The sequence below is a fragment of the Biomphalaria glabrata genome, chromosome 1 (genome assembly GCF_947242115.1).
Source record: "Biomphalaria glabrata chromosome 1, xgBioGlab47.1, whole genome shotgun sequence".
Lineage (NCBI taxonomy): Eukaryota > Metazoa > Mollusca > Gastropoda > Planorbidae > Biomphalaria > Biomphalaria glabrata.
In genome coordinates this window covers 16,160,297-16,187,491 of record NC_074711.1, presented here as the reverse complement: position 1 = coordinate 16,187,491, position 27,195 = coordinate 16,160,297, and the positions used below count along the sequence as shown (strand labels likewise).

The 27,195-nt window shown below is 32.3% G+C and overlaps 1 protein-coding gene and 1 long non-coding RNA gene across 12 annotated transcripts in view; one reads left to right on the top strand and one right to left on the bottom strand.

The window, feature by feature from the left end:
• LOC106073092 (integrin alpha pat-2-like) overlaps positions 1-27,195 on the bottom strand; it is a 77,754-nt gene that overhangs the window by 10,547 nt on the left and 40,012 nt on the right. For 6 of the 10 annotated variants that reach the window (XM_056024584.1, XM_056024588.1, XM_056024607.1 and 3 more), the window contains 22 exons: positions 25,812-25,932; positions 23,849-23,928; positions 17,785-17,833; positions 16,825-16,917; positions 15,173-15,217; positions 14,981-15,024; positions 14,003-14,056; positions 13,271-13,323; positions 13,029-13,128; positions 11,510-11,618; positions 11,259-11,356; positions 10,633-10,769; positions 9,938-10,042; positions 8,794-8,849; positions 8,441-8,601; positions 7,636-7,758; positions 6,753-6,820; positions 5,056-5,284; positions 3,807-3,889; positions 3,402-3,491; positions 3,124-3,211; positions 2,209-2,370 (listed from right to left, as the gene is read on the bottom strand). In XM_056024584.1, coding sequence (XP_055880559.1) covers positions 2,209-2,370; positions 3,124-3,211; positions 3,402-3,491; positions 3,807-3,889; positions 5,056-5,284; positions 6,753-6,820; positions 7,636-7,758; positions 8,441-8,601; positions 8,794-8,849; positions 9,938-10,042; positions 10,633-10,769; positions 11,259-11,356; positions 11,510-11,618; positions 13,029-13,128; positions 13,271-13,323; positions 14,003-14,056; positions 14,981-15,024; positions 15,173-15,217; positions 16,825-16,917; positions 17,785-17,833; positions 23,849-23,928; positions 25,812-25,932 — 2,148 coding nt within the window. Of the gene's footprint in view, positions 1-2,208; positions 2,371-3,123; positions 3,212-3,401; positions 3,492-3,806; positions 3,890-5,055; positions 5,285-6,752; positions 6,821-7,635; positions 7,759-8,440; positions 8,602-8,793; positions 8,850-9,937; positions 10,043-10,632; positions 10,770-11,258; positions 11,357-11,509; positions 11,619-13,028; positions 13,129-13,270; positions 13,324-14,002; positions 14,057-14,980; positions 15,025-15,172; positions 15,218-16,671; positions 16,759-16,824; positions 16,918-17,784; positions 17,834-19,912; positions 19,978-23,848; positions 23,929-25,811; positions 25,933-27,195 lie in introns of all 10 variants that reach the window. The other 4 variants (XM_056024627.1, XM_056024647.1, XM_056024619.1 and 1 more) reach the window with 3 other exon arrangements.
• On the top strand, positions 19,020-24,738 carry LOC106073101 (uncharacterized). Of its 2 annotated transcripts, XR_008777091.1 has the most exons (4): positions 19,020-19,102; positions 21,039-21,171; positions 21,923-21,999; positions 24,574-24,738. It is a non-coding gene; the product is annotated as an uncharacterized LOC106073101 (long non-coding RNA). The 2 variants fall into 2 exon arrangements; XR_001218708.2 differs by lacking the exon at positions 21,923-21,999.

The window sequence follows — 27,195 nt, the reverse complement described above, 5'->3', positions numbered from 1 at the left end:
AAGTCATCTCATTTGGTTAATATTCAAACATTGATTGATCAACTCAATAAAAATAAAACTTTCCTTTGTCCCCTTGAAAAATAAAATTTCTGCTTAAGTTCAACACACAAATGAATCTGTTGTGTTAGAACAGATGATGGAATAATGGAGCTCTTCTACGTGGAAATGTGTGTGAGACAACAGTGTATCTTATCCCCATTTCTCTCTCTGCAAGCCATCCACTTTGTCATGAAAATAAACATGGATCAGACTGCATTCAGTCTCCCATGGCTGACAAACCTGAACTTTATAGCATTACTCAGGAATACAATCAAATGTATACAAGAGATGATGGACAGCCTTGAAAGAGACGCACTAAAACTGGCCTCAGGATAAATCTAGATAAATCCAAATGTATGCTACTAGGCTACAAATCATTAACTCTTTGACTCCATATCAACGCTCCCAGTAACCCTAACATTTGCTTTCTTAACTAAATGTGATGTGAGGCGTACATCTTTGTACATACTGTTATGCTAACATTTGTATATTATTCAATAAAGTAAAAATATGCAAAGCCTTGACAACTATTAACTTAATTTCTCAACAATGTCTTCAAATACAAAATGTGATGTCGCCTCAAAGAAAGGTAATAGCATAAGGAAAACATTATATTCAGTTCTAACATTGTTTTCCCCCTTCAAAGCAGTTTCAGATCCATCAAAATGGGTGACAAATAAAAAAACTAATCAGATAAAAAGTTTTGAAATTTTTTAAGTGCAGCCTTCAAATAAATATTGGATTAGAAGATAAAACATGCTGAATACATGTTGAATAATTAGAGAAGATCTTGGACAATTTTCTTTAATTTAATCTAATGATTGAAAAAAGCTTTGCCAATACAAAGTTTTCAAATACTCAAAATTTCATCTTAAAATCTTAGTAGTGACAAATTATAAAAGTTTAATCACAGCATATTTTGCCCTCCAAAAGGGCAAAGAAACTTTAATTCTGTCTATTTGCGGAACAATTCCGGAGTCAAAGAGTTAAGTATCCCCAACAACATTGTGCATACATAGCTTGAAAAGACAAAAGTTCAACTATTTAGGCAGTGTTATCACAAGAAATGGAAATACATATCATGATGTAGCATGATGGATAGGGAAAGCAGAAGTCAACCAAAAAAACCTTTCTGGGCAAACAAATCAATCTGCCTGGAGATCAAGGTCCACTTTCTCAATACAATCATCTTCCCAATGGCCAATGATTGAAAGACGTGGAAGTCATACATGAGATTTGTGGGATGAAACACATTTAACAAAGTCAGCCATGACATAAAAGCCAATAAGAAGAAAGCCAATGCAAGGCCTTCCATGTATAACATGGCATCGCATCAAGACCTAAAATCCATGAACACCAGTAGGGAAGAGACTGTGGAAATTGTCTAGGACCAACCTGTGTGGAGATAGCTTGCAAGGGTATACCTAAGTACACCCTTCCCCCTTTGTTATGATGACATCCCCCCCCCCCAGCCAACAGTTTGATAAACTCTAAAGTATGTCAAGACATCAACTATGCTAAGTGTCACGAGTCTAGACTGTGATCTATTTCAACCAGTTTACAGAAGCCCAGGTCAAGTCAGAGTTAACCAGAGTAAACAAGTTAATTTTAGTCATCCAATCAAAGAAAGAGATTAAGGGAAAAAAATAGCATACGTCAGCTTCTAGAAGGTCACAAGGGAGAAGTTTCTATGATTATGGAAAGTACGATTGAGAAAAGTATAATTAGGGGAAAGTTAGTTACTCGGGGTCTTCGCATTTAACGGTCTTTGCTTAGTAACGGTCTTGTGTTAGAATGAGTTTAATCTTTTGTGGGTCCATTAGTTGAAGTTATACTAGTTGAAGTTGTTGTATCTTTAAGTTTTTATTTTATGAAAATATTTAATCCAAGTGTTATTGAATTGAGAATCTACTTATAGGTGTAATTAGAAGAAGTCAATTAAAGAAATTATAAGAGAACACAGATGTTTCTTTAATGTATTATCATATTATCAATATAATCTCCGGCATGTGATGATTCTGTTTAATCAACAATTAATATAAGAAGCATTACCAAGAAATAAATAAACAGAAATTTTCACACTAAGACATAGTTTGTCAAGTGTAACAAGAACTGTCAAGACATAAACATCTATGTACAACAGTATTCAACATAAAATGATGAACTTACCTGTGCATTGCTAGGTGTGATTACAATTGTGTCACACTTTCCATTGCCTTCAATAATAAGAGGAGCTTCCAATGGGAGCACTGGATTGCCATTTTTATCATAACTTGGCCAGCGAATCTGCAGCTCTGTTTCATTGGTAGCACACTGACCTTGGTTAATCAACTGAGAAAGTAAACAGTCATATAATGTCAATGCAAAACTCCTCTTCAAATTATTTCTGAATCTTCCTTGGTCTATTTCTTTGAATGTCTCTAAAGTTAAATGGGCATTTTCTGAACAACATTCAATTAATTATTTGCTAGTTGTATGTTTATGATCAATAGGTTTAAACAGCTTTAAAAACATTTGTGTTATTATACTAACAAAACAACAATAAATTATTTACCTTATCTTATATATTACAGACATTACTTCAAAAAAGAAGACTATTAAGTCCTATGCATGTCATGTGTCTATCTAGTCATGCATGTTAATCAATTACTTAAACTCTGATAAGTTTTTTTTTTTTTCTGGTTGACTCAGGCAACCCATTCCAGTCTCTAATGGCACTAATGAAAAAGGAGAACTTGTACGAATTTGTTCTGGCATATGAAATAAGAAATGTACCTCTATCTTTGTCTCTTTCTGAGTACCATTTAATAAGGTTTTTGTTTTTCTATTTGTAAATTATAGTTGAGTGTTTTATGTATTATAGTAACTTTACTTTTTATTCTCCTGTCCTGAATCGTCTTTAAGTTTAGTGATTTTACTAATGGTGTTACTCAAATCAAATTTGAATCTTTGTTTGTTATAAATATCACTGCTCTATTTTATATTTGTTCTAGTTTCTGTATGTTTTCTTGAGTTTCAATTAAGTTCAGCAAAATGCTCTTGCATGATACACCAACCCTAACATTGTGTACTCTTCATACTAACCTGAAAAACATGTTTGACAATCCTACTGCCATCCTCCTCTCCTTTATGCTCAGTAATGTTTAGAATAATGAATTCTGGGCTGGATTTGCTGTGAGAGTTGGTCAAACAAGAAACACATACATTTTCAAGTCCAAGTATTTGCAATTATTTCAAAAACATTTTCAAACACAAAAAAATTAAAGCAAAATGTAATTATTATTTTAAAACTAAATACAATTTTTATTTGTTTAACTTTTTAGAAAACTTGAATATTGTGAAGAAAAAAACAAATGACCAACCCAAGCAAGGCAATTTCTGCAACAGCTGTTACTGGAATAACTCCTTTGGCATAATTGTTTTCATAATCATTACTCTTTTCTTCATTAGAACTGAAGAAAGGAAAACAAAATAATCATGTTGATTTACAACATTGGTACAGTAAATCAAAACTTAAACATTTACAGGCCAAAATTTCATAATCAAACAAAATTTTTGGTAAAAAAATATATTTTTAAAGTAATTTACACAACTTAGCAAATAAAACGATTTTAAAAAAGTGTAAAGTAAAAAATAAAATATACTCAATCCTGAGTTTTCAGTTTGGTTGAAAATAAATAAGAATGTAAAAAATAATTTTAAAATGTAAATGCTTCTAAAACAGAATATGAAGAACTAAAAAAAGCAACTATCACTTTAAATCTGACCTGTTGGCAAAAAAATTAACTATAAGCTCATCTTTTGTGTCATTAGTATTTGTAGGAGTCAAAACCAAAGTAAAATCTGACGGCTGGGAATGGAAAGAGACAAAGCACATTCAGCATTTTTTATGTAAAACAAGTGTGTACATTTGGCATAATAATAATTTAATTTATAAAGAGCTGTTAACAAACATAATGTGGGCTCAAGGCACTATAATAATTAAAATAACATATACAGACATTAACAAAAGAGTTAAAATGAGTTATAATACACTGACAGATAATGTATCTGATAAGGCTTGTTTAATATAAATATATATATACAATAGCAGGATATGACCTGCGCCTGTGGGCTTTAGTTTGGGCATTACTGATCTAGAGGACTGGATTTAGATCTATTTCAAACATGGCAAATGTTCCCTTATCAATTTTTTAAAAATATTTTGCCACTAAAGTGAAAGTAGTCTGAAAATGGGTTTATCAGTTTTGCCAAAATATAAAATAATGTGAAAACGGGTTTACTCGATTTGTTAAACAGTTTCATCCTTTAATAGAGATATATTTAGTTGGTTTTTTATTTTCAGGGCCTTTCGGTTGTGGGTGGAGCATTAAACATACACTTCGGTCTCCGCCATGGTCTAAGGAACATTTATGCTAAGTTTTATTTATTAGATTGGTCAAACGGTTTTGATTTCTATGGGGGACATACATACACCTTACTTTCTAATTTATATATTATATATATATATATCTATAAATATAATTCTCTACGTTATCCAATCATGCTGGACACCTTACATGCACGCAGACTCTCTAACCCTCGATGAAAAAGTAATGGAAAGATAACTCTTTTATTTCAATGTTTTAATAATATTTTTCATCATGATATTTTTTTAAATAATAGTTTTAAAGTGTCATTCTTGTTGCTTAATGCAAATGAATCAGATGAATAATACATATACTGTACAGATCGTCCCAGGTCGCTTCAGAAAAATCATTAGTCTAAGTCATGGTTACCTCTTTTTATTTCAAATGAATTAACTGCTCCTTCAATTCTTGACACATGACCACATATACAAAAAGCTTAGTCTCTACTGACCTGGACTATATACACAGAGAGACTATAAACTCTACTGACCTGGACTATATACACAGAGAGACTATAAACTCTACTGACCTGGACTATATACACAGAGAGACTATAAACTCTACTGACCTGGACTATATACACAGAGAGACTATAAACTCTACTGACCTGAGACTTTTGTTTAAATGGGTTGCCAAGATCACAGACCACCAAAGTTTGATTGAAGTTGCCACAGCTGATAGGAACAGATGATTTCTGGCTGATAATGGTGTTATAAGCCACACCAGGAGGCAGATCGATCCACAGCCTGGTATTGAAGGAATCCTCTCCAAAATTGTTTACAATTACCAAAATTTCAAGAATCCCTGGGTTGCCAATGATATGTGTTGGGGTAACTCTGGAAACAATGAATGAGTCATGAAATAAGGTGTGTCACTAGAAATGCATGAATTTTGGTTGATAAACCTCAGAATACTCTGTAAAAAATATCTCCAACACCAAGAGAATCTTTTCCATGTCTTTATTGATTTCAAGAAAGCTTTTAATCGAGTATGGCACAGGGCACTCTGGGCGACAATGGAAAAGTACAACATCAATAAAAACATAATCAAAGTTATCCAGAACCTCTACAAGGATGCCACCAGTGTGGTGTACTTAAACAATAATATTGGGGAATGGTTCAAAACTACAATTAGAGTAAGACAAGGATGCCTACTTTCACCAACACTCTTCAATATCTTCCTTGAAAGGACAATGGAAGATGCTCTAAAGGGCTATGACGGTACTGTTAGCATTGGAAGTAGAAGAATCACTAACTTGCATTTCGCAGATGACATTGATGGCCTAGCAGGGACAGAAGAAGAACTAGCTGACCTGGTGATGCGCATGGACAAGACTTCTGCAGCATATTATTATTATGACCAATAGCCAACAGGGCTTTAAAAGAGGCATCAATATTGGAGGTGATAAGCTGACTAGTGTTAACAGTTTCAAATACCTCGGAGCTATTGTCTCAGATGAGGGAACAAAACCTGAACTACTGGCCTGAATAGCACAGTCCACAGCAGCCCTTTCAAAACTGAAAATAATTTGGAAAGACAAGGGCTTGGCCCTCGGCACCAAAATCAGACTGATTGGCCACATTTTTATATGCTTGCGAGTCTTGGACGCTGACTGCAGAGCTAGAGAGGAGGATCCTAGCAATGGAATTGAGATTCTACAGAAGGATCCTAGGCATCACTTTCAGTCCACATTACAAACCAAGAGATTAGAGACAGGGTTACTGCAGCGATCAGACCCCATGATGACCTGCTAACTATTGTAAAGAAACGCAAGCTTAAAATATATGGCCATATTACAAGATCCACTGGAATCAAAAATACCTTCCTTCAGGGAACAGTACCAGGAAAAAGAAGAAGAGGCAGACAGAGAAAGCGATGGAGGACAACATAAAAGAATGGACGGGTCTAGCATTGATAAAGGTTTTAAACAAGGCAAAAGACAAGGAGGAATGGAGAAAGACGGTCGACAAGTCTTGCTTGGTGCCCCAACGGTCCAACAGACTAAAGGATATAGGTAAAGGTAAAGTGTTTAAGAGATAGCAATTTAACACATTTTGACATAACTTTTCCTCCTACCAAAATATTTATTATTATTTCTTTTAAAAACTTTTAGATAAAAATTTCTATAAATTTTTAACATGGTTTAAACTCATCACAACAACACTTTCCAGAAGGCATCTGTGAATAGCTAATATGTATTTTAAAATAAAACTATTAGACATGAATTATATATTTCAAGGAAATCTTTAAATTTAAATGATTTTTTTATTTGTAAAGTAAATAAAAAGGATGCTGTTAACTCACCCATAAAGTTGAACAGATAAGTTTGGTACACAAACATTGTCAATACCACAATCCTTCTTAATTTGTGTCTGAAATAGACAATAATATCAATATTTCATGATGGGAATAGTAGCAATCTATACATTGTGTCAGCATAGTTTTAAACAAGCATGAAAAACACTTTATTATTTTCATAGAAGTTACCTGAAGATTTGAACTAGTATTATGAACAATTATTGTTATAGAAGTACAAATTAAGTCAGCATAGATTGGAACTAACATGAAGAACACTTACTGCTAGAGAAGTAGTACTGGAAGATTGGAACTAGTATGAAGAACACTTACTGTTATAGAAGTCTACTGGAAGATTGGAACTAGTATGAAGAACACTTACTGTTATAGAAGTAGCTACTGGAAGATTGGAACTAGTATGACGAACACTTACTGTTATAGAAGTAGCTACTGGAAGATTGGAACTAGTATGAAGAACACTTACTGATATAGAAGTAGCTACTGGAAGATTGGAACTAGTATGAAGAACACTTAATGTTATAGAAGTAGCTACTGGAAGATTGGAACTAGTATGAAGAACATTTACTGTTATAGAAGTAGCTACTGGAAGATTGGAACTAGTATGAAGAACACTTACTGTTATAGAAGTAGCTACTGGAAGATTGGAACTAGTATGAAGAACACTTACTGATATAGAAGTAGCTACTGGAAGATTGGAACTAGTATGAAGAACACTTACTGTTATAAAAGTAGCTACTGGAAGATTGGAACAAGTATGAAGAACACTTACTGTTATAGAAGTAGCTACTGGAAGATTGGAACTAGTATGAAGAACACTTACTGTTATAGAAGTAGCTACTGGAAGATTGGAACAAGTATGAAGAACACTTACTGTTATAGAAGTAGCTACTGGAATGTAAGCATCAAGAATGGGTCGCAACGCCCTGTCAGGATCTTCCATTAAAGTGAAGGTTAATGTAATCTTTATTGGGCTGAGCTTGTCATCCGGATCATTCTAGAGAACACAAAAAGATAAGGGAGAAGTTAAAATTATTACTACATACGAGATATCATGAGTTTATATAGATAATCATTTTATAGCTTTAAATTGAACTAAGCTTTAGGTTTTTCTAAATGATTCAGACAATTTTTCCTTGACCTAGTCACATGTAAGAAAAAGGTGCTGTATGAGTTTGCAATTACCATATGGAACAAAAAAGTCTTTTTATTTAAGTAACATTTAAGTATTTTATAGTATTAGGTTTTTTAGCTTGAGACCAAGAAGAGATCCAATTCTAATAGATTTGGAACTTGGTCAACTAGACTTCTCTGAAATATTACTACATGATGAAAGGTTGTTTTTACAAAAACAGAACCTCTAATGCTGATAAGCCAAAACTGTATCAGATAAATGCTGTTCCTTTGGACACATTAGCTACATGGAGAGGGGGGAACAGCTGCTTTCTAATCCATAGCTATGAGATACACCACAGTCATTCTATGACTGATGGAGAATGAATGAAAAATGAAGATTTTTTTTTCAAATCCAAAAAAAAATAAAGTGAGAAATGTAAGCTTCAAATGTTCATTAAATCATCAATCTTACCAACTTATTCTTGGAGAACAGGTAGTGCATGTAAGGTTAGCACAAAAATAATAAACTGCTAAAAAAAATGATCTGGAAATCAAATGCCAACCTTGAGATAAGCATGTGTAGTTATGCAAGAAGGATTCCTGGCAGTGAGTCTGTAAATATCTTGTTTAGTATACTTGGTAGGAGCTTGCATTAGAAAAACTCTTTGCTCTTGAGACCCTGATGTGTTACTCTTGACATCAAACACCACAGTACTATTCAAGGCTTGAAGAAAATCATGAGACAAATATACACATATAAATGAGCTGCGTGTCAAGTTTTTTTTTGTTTAGTTTATGCTCCTTTTTTTACTTTTCTGGTTAAGTAGGCAAAAGTTAAAATCTGATATTAGTAACAGAGACAATAGTTCAAAGAATTACTAGAAAACACAAGTACAATTTCCATATTTCTACTTACTTAAATAATCTGGTACTCCATAGCCATCATATGTCAAACAGCTAATCAAATTAAAACTGGAAAAGGTGTAAAAATAAAACATTTCAAAATTTAATTCCAAAATAAATAAAATATCTTGAAATCAGTATTATCTGTCTTGGAATAATCAACATTTTTTTTTAAAGAAACTTGAATCCTTTAAGAAAATACAAAGGTATTGCTCTTGTATAAAATATGAGCGAAGCAACAACAGACTTTAAATTGTCTTAAAAACTTGACATCATCTGCCCTGTATTCCAAGTTAACTGTTAGCCTACTTTGTACTTGTCACTGCACACCAAGTTAACTGGGAGTGAACTGTTAGCCTACTTTGTACTTATCACTGCACACCAAGTTAACTGGGAGTGAACTGTTAGCCTACTTTGTACTTATCACTGCACACCAAGTTAACTGGGAGTGAACTGTTAGCCTACTTTGTACTTATCACTGCACACCAAGTTAACTGGGAGTGAACTGTTCTAAAGCCTACTTTGTACTTATCACTGCACACCAAGTTAACTGGGAGTGAACTGTTAGCCTACTTTGTACTTATCACTGCACACCAAGTTAACTGGGAGTGAACTGTTAGCCTACTTTGTACTTATCACTGCACACCAAGTTAACTGGGAGTGAACTGTTAGCCTACTTTGTACTTATCACTGCACACCAAGTTAACTGGGAGTGAACTGTTAGCCTACTTTGTACTTATCACTGCACACCAAGTTAACTGGGAGTGAACTGTTAGCCTACTTTGTACTTATCACTGCACACCAAGTTAACTGGGAGTGAACTGTTAGCCTACTTTGTACTTATCACTGCACACCAAGTTAACTGGGAGTGAACTGTTAGCCTACTTTGTACTTATCACTGCACACCAAGTTAACTGGGAGTGAACTGTTAGCCTACTTTGTACTTATCACTGCACACCAAGTTAACTGGGAGTGAACTGTTAGCCTACTTTGTACTTATCACTGCACACCAAGTTAACCGGGAGTGAACTGTTAGCCTACTTTGTACTTATCACTGCACACCAAGTTACAAATTACAGATCATTTCAAGTCTCTGCATTCTGGAAAGTAACTTGTACTAAGCATTAATTGTATATTAATAAGTGGGCAACACATACCAAGTAATTTTAGTTCCATCTGGGAGTTGGCACTCCTTTACCTCCAGATCCAAGATGTCTGGATTAATCTTTAAACTGGCAATGACTCGCACAACAGGCCTTGTTCTTAGAAACAGATTAAAAAAGCAGTCATAATAACTTCATTTCTGCTTCAAATGGATGAAACTATTGAAAGATACTAGTGGAAGACTATCAGTCAGATAAACACAAGTGTAGATTTTTATTTAAGAGTAAAATATTGTCAGAGATGGCATAGATTACATCACTGTCTGAATCCTTACACTGGTCAATAATGGTACTAAGAAACACTAGGATTTCTACCACTGCCAATCTACAATAACATATGAAGATTTTACTAAATAAAATCACACAAACTCCATCTCTGAAGGAATGTAAAAGTTAGAAAAAAATCAGTGACAGCAAAACACCTGTGGTGCTCCAGTCCCAGATAACAACTAACACCAACCACTCAAACAAAACTTCTTTTGTCATTCAGCTCATTTAGTGTGTATACTTGTTCACATTCATACTCTAGGAATATATAAGCAATGGAATGGAACTGTTTCATACCTATATAAGATCAAAGAACAAAATTCAGTCTCACACTAGAATTTCCACACAATTATTCTGAGTGCCATCCAGAAATATTTTAACATTACTTTAGTAACAAAAACTTCCTTTGAACTATGAACTACCTAAAAAAGACTGCAGAGTCGGATGAGTATGCTCCTGTCAAGATATCAGGGTAAGAGTTACCATCTTGATCTATGCCACCAGATATTGAAATGCCAAAACCTGACAAAGTGGGTGATACATCTTTAGCATAAATAACCTGCAAAAAAGAACAATGAGGCACATATTTATTTCAATCTAAGAGAAGAACTAATAACCAAACATCAGCAATATTTCTTTGAAACACAAACTCTCCATGCATGTTTACCAGCAACTCTTTGTACTGTTTTTGATTTTCTTAATAAGTCTTCTAAGAACTAGATACAAGTATCATAAACACTAGAGAAGATTCAGTTCATGTGAAATGTTTTACTCAAAGCTACTATCAAAATTTTCACTAGAGCAAAACATGATATAAGCAAGCTTTCCAGAAAATGTAATAATTTTCACTACATCACATACAAATTTAAAATATTCAATTATAATCAACTTTGAATTTGTACTATAGTTAATGGTTCTGAAATTCATTTCACATGGAGTTTTAACTAAAAATGAGTTTTCAATAACACTTCTCTTATCAGAAAATAACTTAGTTTCAATCATATGTAGAGAGTATTTAGTTTCAATCATATGTAGAGAGTACTGTTACCTGTGATACATCTGTTATAATTCCTCTTTTAGAGCCATGATAGATATAAATAGCACCACGTTTATCTTCCCCAGCATATGGGGCTCCAACACATAGATCTAAAAATAAAACCATTGTGTTAGACAGACCTGTAAGCAAAATAATTGTAGTATGCGGATCTAATCCAATCTAAGGAAATAATGGTTTTCACATTCCTTATTCTTTTTCAAACCTGCTGAACTAGAAATAGAAACTAAGAAAATTTTAAAAACCTTCAAATCCATCATAGTTAATGTCTCGAAGACCACTAACTGCCATTCCAAATCTGGACTCGCTATCTGGTCCATCTAGAATGTCTCTTCTTTGAGGTCTAAATTTTTTCTAAAATAAACAATGTTAGAATAATATTTATTTTATTCAATGTCTTTTTTATTTAAGCTGTGAAAAAAAGACTTAATATCTGTCCCGTTATTACAAAATAAATTAATGTAGACTAGATAGAGACTTCAATTTTTGTAAGAGTAGACATTAAAGCTCTCCTTTTATTGTAGTTTTCACAAATCATTAATAACAAATAATAATATAATATAAACAGATTTGCACAGATGTGATGAGAATTTTAAAGGAAGAAATTTCAAAATTTTTGTCGGAGTAACTGGTTTCCCATAAATATGATTTACAGTTGTTGTTTTTTTAAGTTTAAGTTTTCTTAATGTTTGCTCTTTTTTTGTACTATTTGTCATTTTTCTGAATGAAAAGACTCCCAATATAATTGCCATTTTGGACACTTATTTTATTCCCTTTGTCCAATTCCTTTATCTTGTATGTTGTTGTTGAACATCTGCAAACAGTCATCACTTTTGTTCCTGAACTAATGCAACGAGGTAGGACCTTTATATAGTTTAGAAACAGTACTAGACCCAAGACAATTCCTTGTTTATTACAAAGCTTATATTAACTCACTCTGTCCGGTAAAATTTTAAACATGTTATTTCTCCCACTTCCCATTCTCGGATCAAGTTAAAAACTTTGCAAAATTATTCCTTATTCTTAACAAAACATGAATCAAACAAAAATTTAACTATGTTAAATGGTGTTTTTTTTAAATTGAAAAAAGGGAAATAAATTTTAAATTATTGAGATATATGGCAGTAAATGTGGAGTTCTTTCTCTTAGATAAGTATTATTTTTCTAGGTATTTTTAAAAAATATTTTGCTTGTTGTTATTGGTGTTGATTACAGTTGCTATGTATCTATTAGTAAATCTTTGATCCATTATGTAGTAGAGCAAGAATGTGAAAGTATTTTAGTGAAGGTCTGCCCTTAAGATAGATATGATCTGTTATGCTCATCAGCATCTAAACCTTTTCCTTCAATTACTTCTTAGATCAACAACTAGATGGTTTTTATTCTTTTTTCTGCTAGAAAGCTATCACATTTATAAATACACTCTTAATAAAAGTTTTGTAACCAAATATAAAATGACATTTCCAAGCAGTCAGTACAAAGAAAATGAAAAAGCTGGATGATACATTTATTTTTAGAATACTAGGTGAAACTCAACCTACTGCAAGATACAGCAGTTTTAATTATATTGAATAATTCTAGACATTCAAATAATTTTCTGACCAATTTTTCTAATTCTGTTACTTTGCAATTATTCCAAAGAAATATTTTTTTGTTTAGCATTACAAAGTTTTGATCTTAAAGACTTTACCTGCAGTCTATTTCAAAGAAAGGTCATTTTTTTAAATTTGTTTTACAATTAAATAGAAAAAAAAATTAACTTACATCACTTGTTTGATAAAAAATATAGACTCTGCCATTATCAAATGCTGTCAAGGACTTATAGTCTGCATAGAAAGGAGCACCCACTATAATATCATCCAGTCTGTAAATAAAAATGCTGAGAATGTACTAATATACTTTTTAAGTTACATTATAAAGAGAATCAATATAATAAGGGCAGAGATTTGGCCTACTTAGTCACATGAGAAGTTGCAAAAGAAAAAGTTTGCCTCTTGCAATGTTACCTGTCTCCATTCAGATCAGTCACTGCCACAGCGCTGCCAAAGTAGGAGCCCATCTGTCAATACAAGCATGCCAGATAAAAAATAAAAATTAGTCTATATGTTATAACTTGAAGATCGCTCAAACATATAAATACTAAGATATAAACATAATGTAATGAGTCAGTTAAGGTTTAGAATTTAGAAAATCAAATAATCCAAGAGAGTAACATCAGCTTCAAAGTACTTGTGACTTACGATGTGTGACTTTTTTTTTTTAATAGTTGTGAAAGCTGAATGCCAAAAGTTAAGGTAAAACATGACTTCAACCCAAAGTATATTTCTGAATGTTTTTATAAAATACTTTTTCATTTACTTTTTTTGTTTGATAGATCATCTGAATTAGAAAAGCAAAAAAAAAAAAAACTTGTTTCTCCTTAGTTTGGAACAGTGAAACAAGGATTTCTTTTTCTAAAGTGTAAATCCCATTATTTTAATTTTTTTGTTTGTGAATCTGTAGATTTGAACTCAAAAATGAATAAGACTTTTTTTTTTTTTGGTGAATCTGTAGATTTGAACTCAACAATGAATAAGACTTCTTTTTTTTGTGAATTTGTAGATTTGAACTCAACAATGAATAAGACTTTTTTTTTTTGTGAATCTGTAGATTTGAACTCAACAATGAATAAGACTTTTTTTTTCAAATCTACAAGTTACCATTATATTACAAAATTAAAATGCATTATTTAAATGTACCTGTTCTCCAACCAAGCTACCAAACTCTGTCATGTTTTGATTGTACAACACCACCTAAGATTAATGAAAATTTTAAGTAAACTACTAGCCAATGAAATAGTACTTTTTATTTTAAATTTACATATAGAAATCAATACTGCAAGTTAATTATAAAAAAAAAATTATCAAAATCCACAATGGTATAGCAAGTAAAGTAGTAAGGTTTCCATGTATGAGCGCTTAATGAGCTATTAAACTTTGCTTCTTGTTTCAGAATTCAATGATAAGATATCTAAAAGGCTTACGAAGTAAATGTATTGAATGCTTTACTTAAGCTCCCTAATCACAGGAGGCAAGATGGCTACACAAAGCTATTAATTTGTGTTCATGAGACAGAATTTGTTTCATTGTAGTTAAAAATCCATATTTGAATATTAATCAAATAAATTGACACCTTAACCAGTGTTGAAACATTTTAATAATTCAATTAAGAGACAATTCACTTTTCAGTAGGATCATTTATTTTGATGAGGCAACTGAAAAAATAAAACATTTCAACACAATTCTACTTGACTTTGTCATGTCAAAATTGTCAAATTTCTCCCGACTGTTGAACATCATTCTGTTGATGACATTTTTTGCTGACCAAATTAATCATGCCTATTTACAATATATATACACATTATATGTACATCAGATGCCCCTAAAAGTTTAGTTCTGGCAAGTGCTAACTCCTCCTTTACTTGATGTAATATGAGCTAAACTTTTTTTTAGTAGGTTGAATCGTCCTGCTCTAGACACCAGGAGAATGCAATGTTTGTAGTTCAGAATGAAGGTAAAGGCTCGACACCATGGTTGGCTGAGGAAGGAGGGTGCACATTTTTTGTTTTGTTTGGGGTGGGTGAGGGTGCATCACATTTACAGATTTGAGAAACACTGCCTAAATATTTCTAAATACTAAAACATTCAGTAAATAAAATTAGAAAACAGCTAAATTACTTTGCCCAAGTACTGCTCTCCTTTGGGAATTCCCACAACATAATCTGAAAAAACACAATATTGATACATTATAATGAATAAACTGAAAAAACTAATTAACAAAACAAAACAAAGAAAAAAAAAAAAAACTAAATATAATGCCTGAATAAAATCATGAATTTTTAAAAGTATTTTTAACATAGCTTGGCTCACCTTCAACACTATCATCATCAAAATGACCAACAGCGCTAGAGTATCCTAGAAACAAGATTCATGAAAAATATAATAGAATAAGACAAACACACACACACACAAAATACTGATTAAAAAAAACAACTTAAAAAAAGAAACAACATAAATGTGTTAATCATTTATTTTCTAATCTATAAAGAAATGCAAGGCTTAAAAAAAATTGTGATACATTGAGCAAACAGTGACATTGTTTCAAAAACAGATGCAGCTGTTTCTTAGTAAATTGCAAATGGATCGAGTGTTTATCTAATTAATTTGTACAATTTTTATATTTTCTTTTAGGGCTATGTTATTTTAACACTTACGAAATCATGCAAAACTTAAAAAAAAAATCAAGCATCAACAAATGCATTTATAAACCTAATAAAATAAATTAAAATAAAACACATATTCAGTAAAATGTGATTGAGTGATGACCCACAAAACATTTCACAATTTATAAAACAAAATAAAGTTGTTATTTTTTAAAATCTAAAGAACTAGATCAATCATTTGTTTTTTTGTAAAGGAAATCATTGATAGTTAGATTTAACATAAGTAACATAATCATTTACTTAGCTCATAGTATTTATTTTCCCAGATAAATTAAAATTTAAACAAAACTTAAAAAGAAACAAAAAAAAACAACTGAAAAATCAATTTAAAAAAATGAATATTAAGTTTGTAGATTATTACTTATTTTTCAGTTGAAAATTGAGTTGGCAAAGTGAAGCTTTGTAGATCATCTTTGTTGTGTTACACATTTAACATTTCTTACAATCTAGATTTAATTTTAGGACAGTTTATGTAATTATTGTAAATGAATTATGCACAAGGAATTCTATATAAAAAAAAACAACAAGCATACATTCTGTTAGTCATTGAAGTATTATTTTCTTATTTAATTTCTAACAGGAAAAAAAATTGGGGGGGTGGGGGGCTCAAAGATTCAATATGTTGATATAACAAAATTTTATTACAAATATTAAAAATTTTATTCCTGGTTTAAAAAAACAACAAGAAAGCATGCAAGGCAATATCTGAATTGACAGACAATGTGCATATGTACAATGTCAACCTTCTTCATGCAACATCCAGATTTATTTTATGAAAATGTTATTGCTCTTATTAATATTTAAGTTGGTCAGTAAGTGATTAGTAGATTAAAATCAAAAGTTTGAATTGTTAAAATGTGTTGTTATTTCATATAACAAAAAATTCAAAGCAATCATTTTATAATACTGTATACAGTTTGTTAAATTAGCTGCAACAGCGTTAATCTGAAGAACTCTTTAGTAAAAATGTTGGAGTTTCAATAATTATAATCTGTAAAAACAAATATTAAGTTGAATCAAAGAAAACACCACGTGTCCATTAAAACCCATTTTAAAAAGTAATATGTTGAAAAGGAAAAAAAGTGACATTTAAAGGTTTAGAAGCAAAGGGAGGCAACAATGATTCAAAATGTCTTCAAAAGTTACCCATGTAACCATAATCGTTTACAGCACTTCTTTCTCCAGTTTCCCATATTTTATTACCAGTAATTGCATCAAACTGGTAAATCTGACCTGTGTAAGGAATAGGAAGAGTACAGATATTAACTTTAGTAACTCAAAACGTGCAGGCAGCCTTACCCCTGTATTGGTCATCTGACAACCCAGTACTATCTTCACCAGTTGTACTGTAAGGTTTAGTGGCATTGTCCGTTCTGAAGTTAAATAACCGGCCTGTCAGAAAGATGGTTTGCGTAAAATTGAACACATAAAAGATGGTTTTATCATGCAATTAGTTATGGTTAGTCTTTCAATATTTTCATTTCATTGGATTTTTTAAAAAGTAAATTATAATGGATTCAAAGGGAGAATTCTTTGATGTTAACCTTTTAGCTAATTTTTTTAGAAATGCACCTCATTGTTTGAGAGGTGGGGAAGGAGGGGGGCAGAGTAGCTGACCCATAAGTTATTGCTTTGACACTTGGTGGAAGGACATGGGCATTAGTAATTTCAACAAATCCCTATAAAGGTAACCTTCTCTAACTGGCATCTGCTGAAGAAAATATAGGCTGCTAGTTATTCTACTGGCCACATAACACCCTTAAAAAGCTTTGGCTAAGAATAAATCAACTTAACATCATTTACCTAGGCAAAGTTGTTTAATGGGAATTCTAATTTTTAACATTATGTAGCCAATGGTCTACATGTAACTATTTTTAGCTACACAACAGAATATAAGAAAGCACAGTGAAAGCTAATGACAAACTCCCAGTCAATGAACAAGTATCCCAACAAATGTTATAAAGGCAACTTCATTCATTGAACAAAATAATCGTGTCTCACTGCATCCTCACTTAATCTGTGGTATGCAGACAATTAGCAGGATTACAATTTAAAAGTGTAGGCAACACTTCTATAGAAGAAAAAATTTTAGTTTAGTGTGAATGTAGATTTAGAAAAGGCTTCTTTAGAAACATATTACTTACATCTTTCAAAATAACTGTACAAATTTCCTTAACACATCCATTTCTAGTAGCTTTTTATTATGCATGTATACATAATTAACCACAAAACTAACAATAACTCCTCTATCAAACTCACCTTGCCAATACCAACTACCTGGGGCACCAATCAACAACTTTCTGCCATCCTGTAAATAACCATAAAATACATAAGACAAGAACAACGTAACACAAATACACAAGAACATTGTCTTTACTGATACAATGTTGCAATTTTCTAAGACAAAGTGATCTTAAATTAACGAAAACAATGGCAGCAATAATTATTCAACATTTTCATTGTCATGAAAAAATGTTCAATTTTAAATTTGCACTGTGGTAATAATATACTTTTCTAATGAGCAATAATTTCAATACATATTAAAAGCTACAAACTACTAGTTAATATAGGTAACTCTAGTATTATTATTAACCTGCTCTAAAAATTTTGTTCTAAACAATAGGGTAATTTTATTAAATAGAAAGATTGATCTTGATTCAGTTAAAGCTTTACTCATTTTTATTTCTCTAAACTAACTCATTTTACAAAATATGTTTAAGCCCTAAGAATGTTACTTTGTATGTAAAAAAAAAAAGCAATTAAAGAGGTGATATGAAATTATTTTATTTAGTATTACATTAAAATTCATTTGTTATTAAATGTTTGTTAAAAAAAAAATAGATAACAAAATGTCTGTTAGAACAACAAAAACACTATTACTGACTTTTTGGACGTGTTATACTTAAGATTCAAAGTCAAATGTAAATCTTTCTTACTTTAGTTTAAATTTTGTATTATTGATATTGTTCAAAATAGCTCTCAGTTAGTATACTCTACAATGTCTATACTATGTCTGTAAATTAAATAGGACACAACTAATACATGTATTGCAATGATACAAGTGTTTCAAAACACAAGGTACAAGGTGCAACGGCTCTTCAACAACAATCTAAACATGAATATTGAGTGCACATACATTAAAAGTACAACATGGAGACCCAGGATCCCCCTCATGTTTGAACATTTTTGTGTGTGATTAGGCCTACATATTGAGAGACAAATACTTTTTTAATTTGTCAGTTGACACTTCCTGTGAGCTACCTTGAAGTTGTGGCTCCACGTTGGTAACAAAATGATGAAGTAATTAACATTTTCTTTTGATATTAACTTTTCCAAGAAAAAAAATTTCCCTTATTCTTATGACAATGTTCAATGATAACAAAATAGAAAGGCTGGAGAGAAAGATCTTTGTCTTATGCCCTTAAGCACATGAATAATGATAATGTAGGCCTAACCTATATTTAGAATCTAAATTCATCTATTTTTAGCAAACACCTGAGCCGAGCACACATATATCAGATCAGTGACAATATCCTGAAGATGAATGCAAGCTTGGATGCAATGCATTTGTAAACTTGTAAGAAGCTTTATATCTAAGAACAGTATATTTTTTATTTTATAGAAGACAATAAGCGTTAATTTTGCAAGTAAATATGTAATCTCATATACAAAGTATTTTGGTAGATCTTTATTTACTGTGTAGCTATATTCTCGAGACATTCGCGTCAACAAGTGTTGCAGGTTTGCAAAGTAAGCATTATGCTTCAACAATTAGCATCAATTAGATCTATAAGTATAAGCACATTTTTGTTTAAAATGATTTTACTTTTCTTAGTCTTTTTTAAAAATCAATTTTAAAATTTTATCATCCTTTTTGTCCTTCTTTTGACAAGCAGTTGTCTGATAACCCTATCTAGGCTAGATTCTAGATCTAGTACTAGTAAATTAAATGTAGATTTCTTTGTGACTTGTCTATGATCAATTCAAGTTGACCCAATATTTCCAGTAAGAAGGAACCAAAAATTATCGTAAGGCCGCGCTTATAATCACTCAGCCCTTTTATTTGTCTCAGGTATTTAGATCCCTTTTTATTGTGATTAGATCTATAATAATGAATATGAAATCTAAAGACTAGTTTGATGATAGCCTAAAAACAATATAGATCTAGATCTAGATTTTATATTTAAACCGAAAATTTATTTACTTTGGACTCCTGGCCATTTTTTTTTTTTTTTTTGGTTAAAGTAATTTGTTTTTCAAGTAATGTCTAAAAATCATCTAGTCCACTATGCACATGGAAATTAAAAAAGAAAGTTGAAAACTGAGTATGGTTCTGTGTGTAAGAAAAACAGAAAATATCACCATTATTTAATTAAGACTCACGTACTCTCGAGATGGCTGCACTGATGCCTGCCTGGCAATAGCCTTGAAATTTGAAACCAAATCTATTTTCTGCAATGGGGGTTGATAATTGTTTAGATTTAGTCATCAAAAGATCAAATGATTTAATGTAAATGAAACAGTTGTAGACTCCGATATAGATTTAGAAGTTCTAGTCAATTTTTTTTTTTAGATAGGAGTTTATATCTATCGGACTAAATAAAGGTTTCTAGTTATAGACCCAAATGAACGCTGCCAAATAAGCGCGCGCACACACACACACACATATACACACAAACACAACTGACCACTGAAACAGTGTGACCATGAAGGAGACATAGGCTTAGTTAAAGCTATGTCGTTTATTTATTTTTTTTTAAATATTTGTTTGGAAGCCGTTTGAGACAAATAAGACTAAAAGCTAAATTATAACACACACACACACACAAATGAAGCCAAATGCAATAGCTGTGATAACATGCTGCATTCCAATCTAAATGTAAGGATAATGAATTTTTGTTTGTGACAAAATGTAACATGACAAAGACTTGCTACTGCAGGCTAGTAAATATGTTTACTCTTATTTTTATTTTTTTATTTTAAGTTTGTTCTTTAAAAATCCAAGAAAATCCATTTGAAAAAGAGTGCTTTCTTTTTCAAGTGCCGTTTTTGCCTAAGCATTGCTAAGACTCCAAAACGAGTGAAAATTTTTTTTTAACAATGTTTCTAAATTGACTTTAAGTCTGTTTCCTTTAAATGACATCAAAAATTATTTTGTCTGAACATTTCGTCATTTTAAAATATATGCTGCATACATAATGTATAATCCAATACAACTATAAATCAGGGGAAGGGGTGGTTACTTTAGACAACGATAATAAAGACACAATGACAGATTCTTTAGCAATTCTATGTCTAAGTAGAACGAGTGTCAATAGTGGAAAGCTGGTATCACAGCACTTTATAAGAATGCTAGTTAAAACTGCAGTTCAGGGAATATATTAACTTGATTACCTAATAAAGAATGCTAGATAAAACAGCAGTTCAGAGAATGTACATTAATTTGATGTTTATACTTTTTAATTTTGTGTTTAATAATGCAAATGAATGTCAAAAATTATCATTCGAAAAAGGTATCGTGAACACGTCGGTATAAGGGAATAGAATGCTGTAGGTGACATGATGCAGGTTGGTGTATGAGCGAAGCTGTTCCCCAGAATTGCCAGAAACAATGTATTTTGGTGTATCACAGAAGTTGTTCCAGAGGTATGTCGTCTCACTCATCCTTAAGTGCAAACTTATTTTCATTTTTACGATTTCATTTGACTAAAATTAATTGAACGTTCGAAAGGTGACAGTAGTATCGCATTGCCTAATATTAAGAATTTCCCCGATGACGTCATCGTTTGTAGGGTACTTTGGCCTGCTAGCATACTTTTCAAAAAGAAGTATTATTGGTTACTGTCAAGGTTGTAGCGAAGTTGTAGAGTTTCCCCCCCCCCCTTTTCAACATTGCGGTGAGTGAACTGCAATGCACATTCTGGGGCCGGTAACTTGGTTGTTATTTGAGCAAGTCAAGCGCCCTAAGCAGAATGTAAGCTGTGTCAACATCTTGCGACTGAGTAGGTAGAGAGAGGTAGAGATGAGAGAAGTTTAGGCAGAGTGATAGAAGTATCACTATTTCGGTAGACATAATGTAGCTTATCTAACATTTTAAAATTCTTAGATAACTAGCTTTCTAATTTTAAGAGAAAAAAAGGAGGAGGTCTGTGTCTCTGATAGGAATGGGTGGGTAGTGGCTTCCACGCTACTCTGACAGCGACACATTTGAATTTAGAGAGTATTTTGATTAATATATTATAACAGATGGATGTTAAAGACCTAGAGACATATGAAACAGATAGGTGTAGGGGAATGAAAATAGAGAGAATGAATTGTTTCATCCTTTTATATTTCATACATTTACACTATTCCTTTAAGTATTGTATAAGCATCTGTCCTATTCGTATAATTACAGTAATAATTGCCTTGCACCAAACAAGTTCTGTTATTACAAAAGTGAATACAAGATGATAAATAGAGCTAAAAGTTTTGGTAAGTGCTAGGCTAATAAATGGTTAGCGGCCTGGTCGTGAGATATGCGCTCTGGACTGTCGTTAGGTGGTCTCGATGGTCCCGGGTTTGAACCCTACCCGCTACCATCCCTTGTCGTCCTGCGGGAGGTTTGGGCTTCAAATCTAAGGGAACATCCGAACCATGTAAAACATTGAACAAACAAACACAAAATAATGTTAGCATTGTCATGTCTGCATGTCTATTACACCAGGGACTGAACTAAACAACACTTTCATTGTTAACGTGAATTATAAAGCTAGCGTGTAAATAAGGGGAATAACAACCAACGAACGCAGTGTTTCTTAAACTGTGGTATTGTGGGGACAGTCGAGGATGCTTTATAAAATGATCGGCATATAAAGGAACGTTCCAGCTGCAGTAAATGAGATTTACAATACACTAGCAATAGATGTACAGTAGTGGTCAGAAGACACGTGGTACTTTAAATGACTCATCGATGGGGGACTCGGGGCATGAGGATTGAGAAACGCTGATAAAATGGATTGCTGCGATTAGTGTCGAATCAATGAATTCCCTTCTAGATGCTATTAACATTTATAGAGCAGCCTAAATGGCACGACGAAGTAGACCTCAACAGGAACACTAACTCTAAGCGGCCATGTTGGTTGTGTTTGCGTGTTTTTTTTTTTTTAATTTATGTTTGTATCTATGCCCTACCACAGCAGTGTAACAGATGATATATACATTGAGAATACATTTCAAATTCCCTCTATCGTTATCATTTGGCTATGGTAAAAGTTTGGCGAAGATTGCTTTCCTTTTGAAGATGCTTTTTTTTTAAAATATACAAACCTAACATAACTAGTATTACTAGATCCAGTTTGATCAAATCTACACATACTTAGCTTTGAAAACTGAAAGACATTTGTTTGAATTTGGTAGGTTGTGTCACTTTAAAAGTAAGTTCAATTCCAAATGCAACTAAAGACATGGACTTGTTACGAAAGTCAGAGAAGACAAAGTTAATTTGTTATTATTCATGGATAATAAACAAATGTTATAAAGTTATAGTGTTAGCTTCTGAACAATAATATCAGTGGCGTAGCAACCAAGGCGCAAAGGGGGGTCATTGTCCCCTGGCCCATGATGGGCCAATACTTTTGAGAGAAAAAAAAGGATCATTGACTGTATTGAATTTAATCATGCATTACTTAGAAGTCGTTATTCAATTGGGTGTAATTACACAATATTACTTGTTTAACGTAGTACCTGCATTGGAAAGCCTATTTGTAAATGTACTGATGTATACCTACCTCGTAGGCCTACAATCAAACTACGTGAGGGAGCCACGAATGTTTTGCTACGCTACTGAACAATATCACATGAATTAATGCGAAATGAAATGTAAAAAATATGTCAATGATATTGTTAGGTGTTAAAGTCACGCCGAGTGTGTGCCACATGATGATGTGCTGGAACAAAAACAAAAACAAAACAAAAAAAAACACACTACAATTGCAACACAATGCATGGCTGTTAGGCCCTCTACTCAATTGTCTCTCTCTGTTGTTAGTGTGTATTTAATATGACATTTTGTAATGATTATTTGGGTTAGGTTTGTATAATCGGTCCTGTGTTTAAGCGTGTTAAAGTCTTGCCTGAGTTAATGTATACACATTTTTTTTTGGTCATCTTTGCGTATTATTGTTTCAATGCAGGATATTTTAAATGTGTGTTTATACTTGACGTGTAAGCGAGTGTTTTCAACTATCAGGTCATGATTATGTGTCAATGTGTGTGTGTGATGGTGAGTGTGTGCCAAGAGTCAAGGGCCCAAGCGGGCAGTGGTAGTAACAGCATCACTTACACTTGTAAAGACAGCGGAGAAGCCCAGCTGACAGTATCCTTGGCGATGGTATTGGTCAATAACGGGCGATTGATTCACCGCTACCGAGGCGACCCACGGGGATATGCAGATATTATAATGTTAGTGGCAGGGTGGAATATGATGTATTAATAGTAGTAGTATATATTTTTAATGACATGTAATGAGATTGCTAAATAGTGCGGAAACAAAACAAAAAAAAGTCTGGCATAACGAAATAAAGAAAATAACTAGAGCCAAATTTACCAATCAAATTGATTTTTTTAAAAAGTCTTTTTAATGTATTTATAAGTTATTTATTATAAGGCAAGTTGTACAACTTTTAATAATTAAAAAAAAACACACTAATTAGTAAATGCCAGCACTTCAGTACTTATTTGATTTTATTTAAACTATTGATCTAATCAAGTTTAGCAGTCAATATCAAACCTGTGCATATATACTAGCACCAAACAGCATGTGAATCCAACACTAATTCTAATGTTTCCGACAAAAGCTATAGAGTTTTACATTTTATGTACTTTTGAAAACAAAACAAAAACAAAAAAAAAGCTGATGGCATAAAAATCAATAACTTATATCTCAATTGATTTTCATGTTTTATTATTTTTCGTTGGGAAATTTATCAACAATTTTTGCTAGGTTTTAGATATACTTTAATTTCAATTCTAACTTGCTAATGGCGTGCTCTTTCTTCTAACATACAGGCTGCCAGATCAATCCAAAAGAAAATAGACGAACATGCTAGATAGAAAATGTCTAAATCTACAGAAGAGTTTCTTAGTTTGCTGGTTAGTTTAAAAAAAAATGAAAGAGTTAGTCATTCCAGGTCTACTATCAAACTCAATAGAATACATTTTGAAGTTTACAAAGCGTCAGAAAGACAATTTTTTTTTCTATTGGGAAGCAAAGCAAACAAAAAAAAAACAGAAAAACATTTAAAGCAGCGCAATTCGCAAGTGTCTTAACAGACAAGACAATGGGTAGACTACATCGCTACATTGGTAGAGCATAATAGATTACAATAGTGCTGGTCTTTTTGTACACTGTTTAAAGATCAGAAACTGATGATAGTGATGATAATGGACAAACACGTAGTGGTCTAAGTGTTGAAAAAGTTCAACGAACATAAACATTCATCACAGGAAATCAGATGACGCAGGCATTGGAGAAACCACAAATGTGTAAAATGCTGCTCAAATAGCCTAGCTATAATTAAACAATGACCTAACGTTTGGAGGGTCACAAACCAGAAAGAAATAGTAATTAATTTAAATTGTATTGATCTACATAAAAATGTTAGACTTGTCTATTCTGTAACAAAAACGTATCTAGCAAGTTATTTTGACTGAACATGGAAATGATTCTTTCGTACATTCATATATAAATATTATCGTAAGATTTTCAAATTAAAAAAATATAGTTCACAAACTAGTTATAATTATAGAAATGGTAGTAAAAGTTTTACTAAATAAAATCTAATTTATACATGACAATCATGTAATTGTATCACAAATAATGCTGTCCGCGTAATGAATAAGTTAATCTATATTAATGCCATTTCCCGGACATAATAAGATGTAAATAAATAATGACGTTGTGATTTATGACAGGGGGGTGGGTAAGTGAATTGTTAAAATACTAATGAATGGGACTAAACAGAAAGTCAGGTATAGAATTTCAGCTTGCTATATATTCAGTTAGTTGCTTTTTTCTTCAAAGTAGGCCTATTGGTATTTGACATGATATGAATAAAAAAAAAAAAAAAGGGGGGGGGGGGTATGGTCAGGAGTTAACATACTTTTCACCGGATCGCGATTGCATTTTTTTTTCCAAACGCCATGACAGTTTGCTGATTCCTGAATCAACTTATGAAACTAAATATATCAACATTGTACCTAGCAGTGGTTTGAGTAAGTGCTAAATGAGGATCATTTCATATTACCTGACAAGCAGGGTGAATAGCGTTCGAATTTCGTTGTTCCTGGACGAGATAAGTAGCAAGCGCCAACTGGTTCACGTTTGTCCAAATCATTGGTGAAATACACATATCTTGGAGCACAGGCCTGGAAATATAAACAAACAAAAAACTATGAGAACATACTGTTGACAATACAGTGCTGGAAACAACACATTTTAATTTCTTTAAACTTGTATGTATACTACCTATGTTTGACAAAACTGTTGGCAGTCTATAAGAATCTTCTTAATTTCCAATGAATAATAGGTTATACATATTGGATCTATTTGACTTTTAAGTACATTTTACGAAACAAATAAATAGTATGTCAGCGAGCCGACTTATCGCTTAAATGAAATTAGTTTATCAAAGTAAAATTGTACTAATTAACATACAAAATTGTCTATATTATGTCATTATATTAGTAACATGATCTGAATTGGTGGGGGGGAAGCAATTTCGAGTCAATAGTGTGCCTGTCAAATTACGTATCAATTTCCATTCGTTAACTAATAGTGTGCCTGTCAAATTACGTATCAAGTTCCATTCGTTAACTAATAGTGTGCCTGTCAAATTACGTATCAAGTTCCATTCGTTAACTAATAGTGTGCCTGTCAAATTATGTATCAAGTTCCATTCGTTAACTAATAGTGTGCCTGTCAAATTATGTATCAAGTTCCATTCGTTAACTAATAGTGTGCCTGTCATATTATGTATCAAGTTCCATTCGTTAACAAATAGTGTGCCTGTCAAATTATGTATCAAGTTCCATTCGTTAACTAATAGTGTGCCTGTCAAATTATGTATCAAGTTCCATTCGTTAACTAATAGTGTGCCTGTCAAATTATGTATCAAGTTCCATTCGTTAACTAATAATGTGCCTGTCAAATTATGTATCAAGTTCCATTCGTTAACTAATAGTGTGCCTGTCAAATTATGTATCAAGTTCCATTCGTTAACTAATAGTGTGCCTGTCAAATTATGTATCAAGTTCCATTCGTTAACTAATAATGTGCCTGTCAAATTATGTATCAAGTTCCATTCTTTAACTAATAGTGTGCCTGTCATATTATGTATCAAGTTCCATTCGTTAACTAATAGTGTGCCTGTCAAATTATGTATCAAGTTCCATTCGTTAACTAATAGTGTGCCTGTCATATTATGTATCAAGTTCCATTCGTTAACAAATAGTGTGCCTGTCAAATTATGTATCAAGTTCCATTCGTTAACTAATAGTGTGCCTGTCAAATTATGTATCAAGTTCCATTCGTTAACTAATAGTGTGCCTGTCAAATTATGTATCAAGTTCCATTCGTTAACTAATCAGCATCGCACTCGAGTGCACATCCATCGCTACATTGCAGCGCAT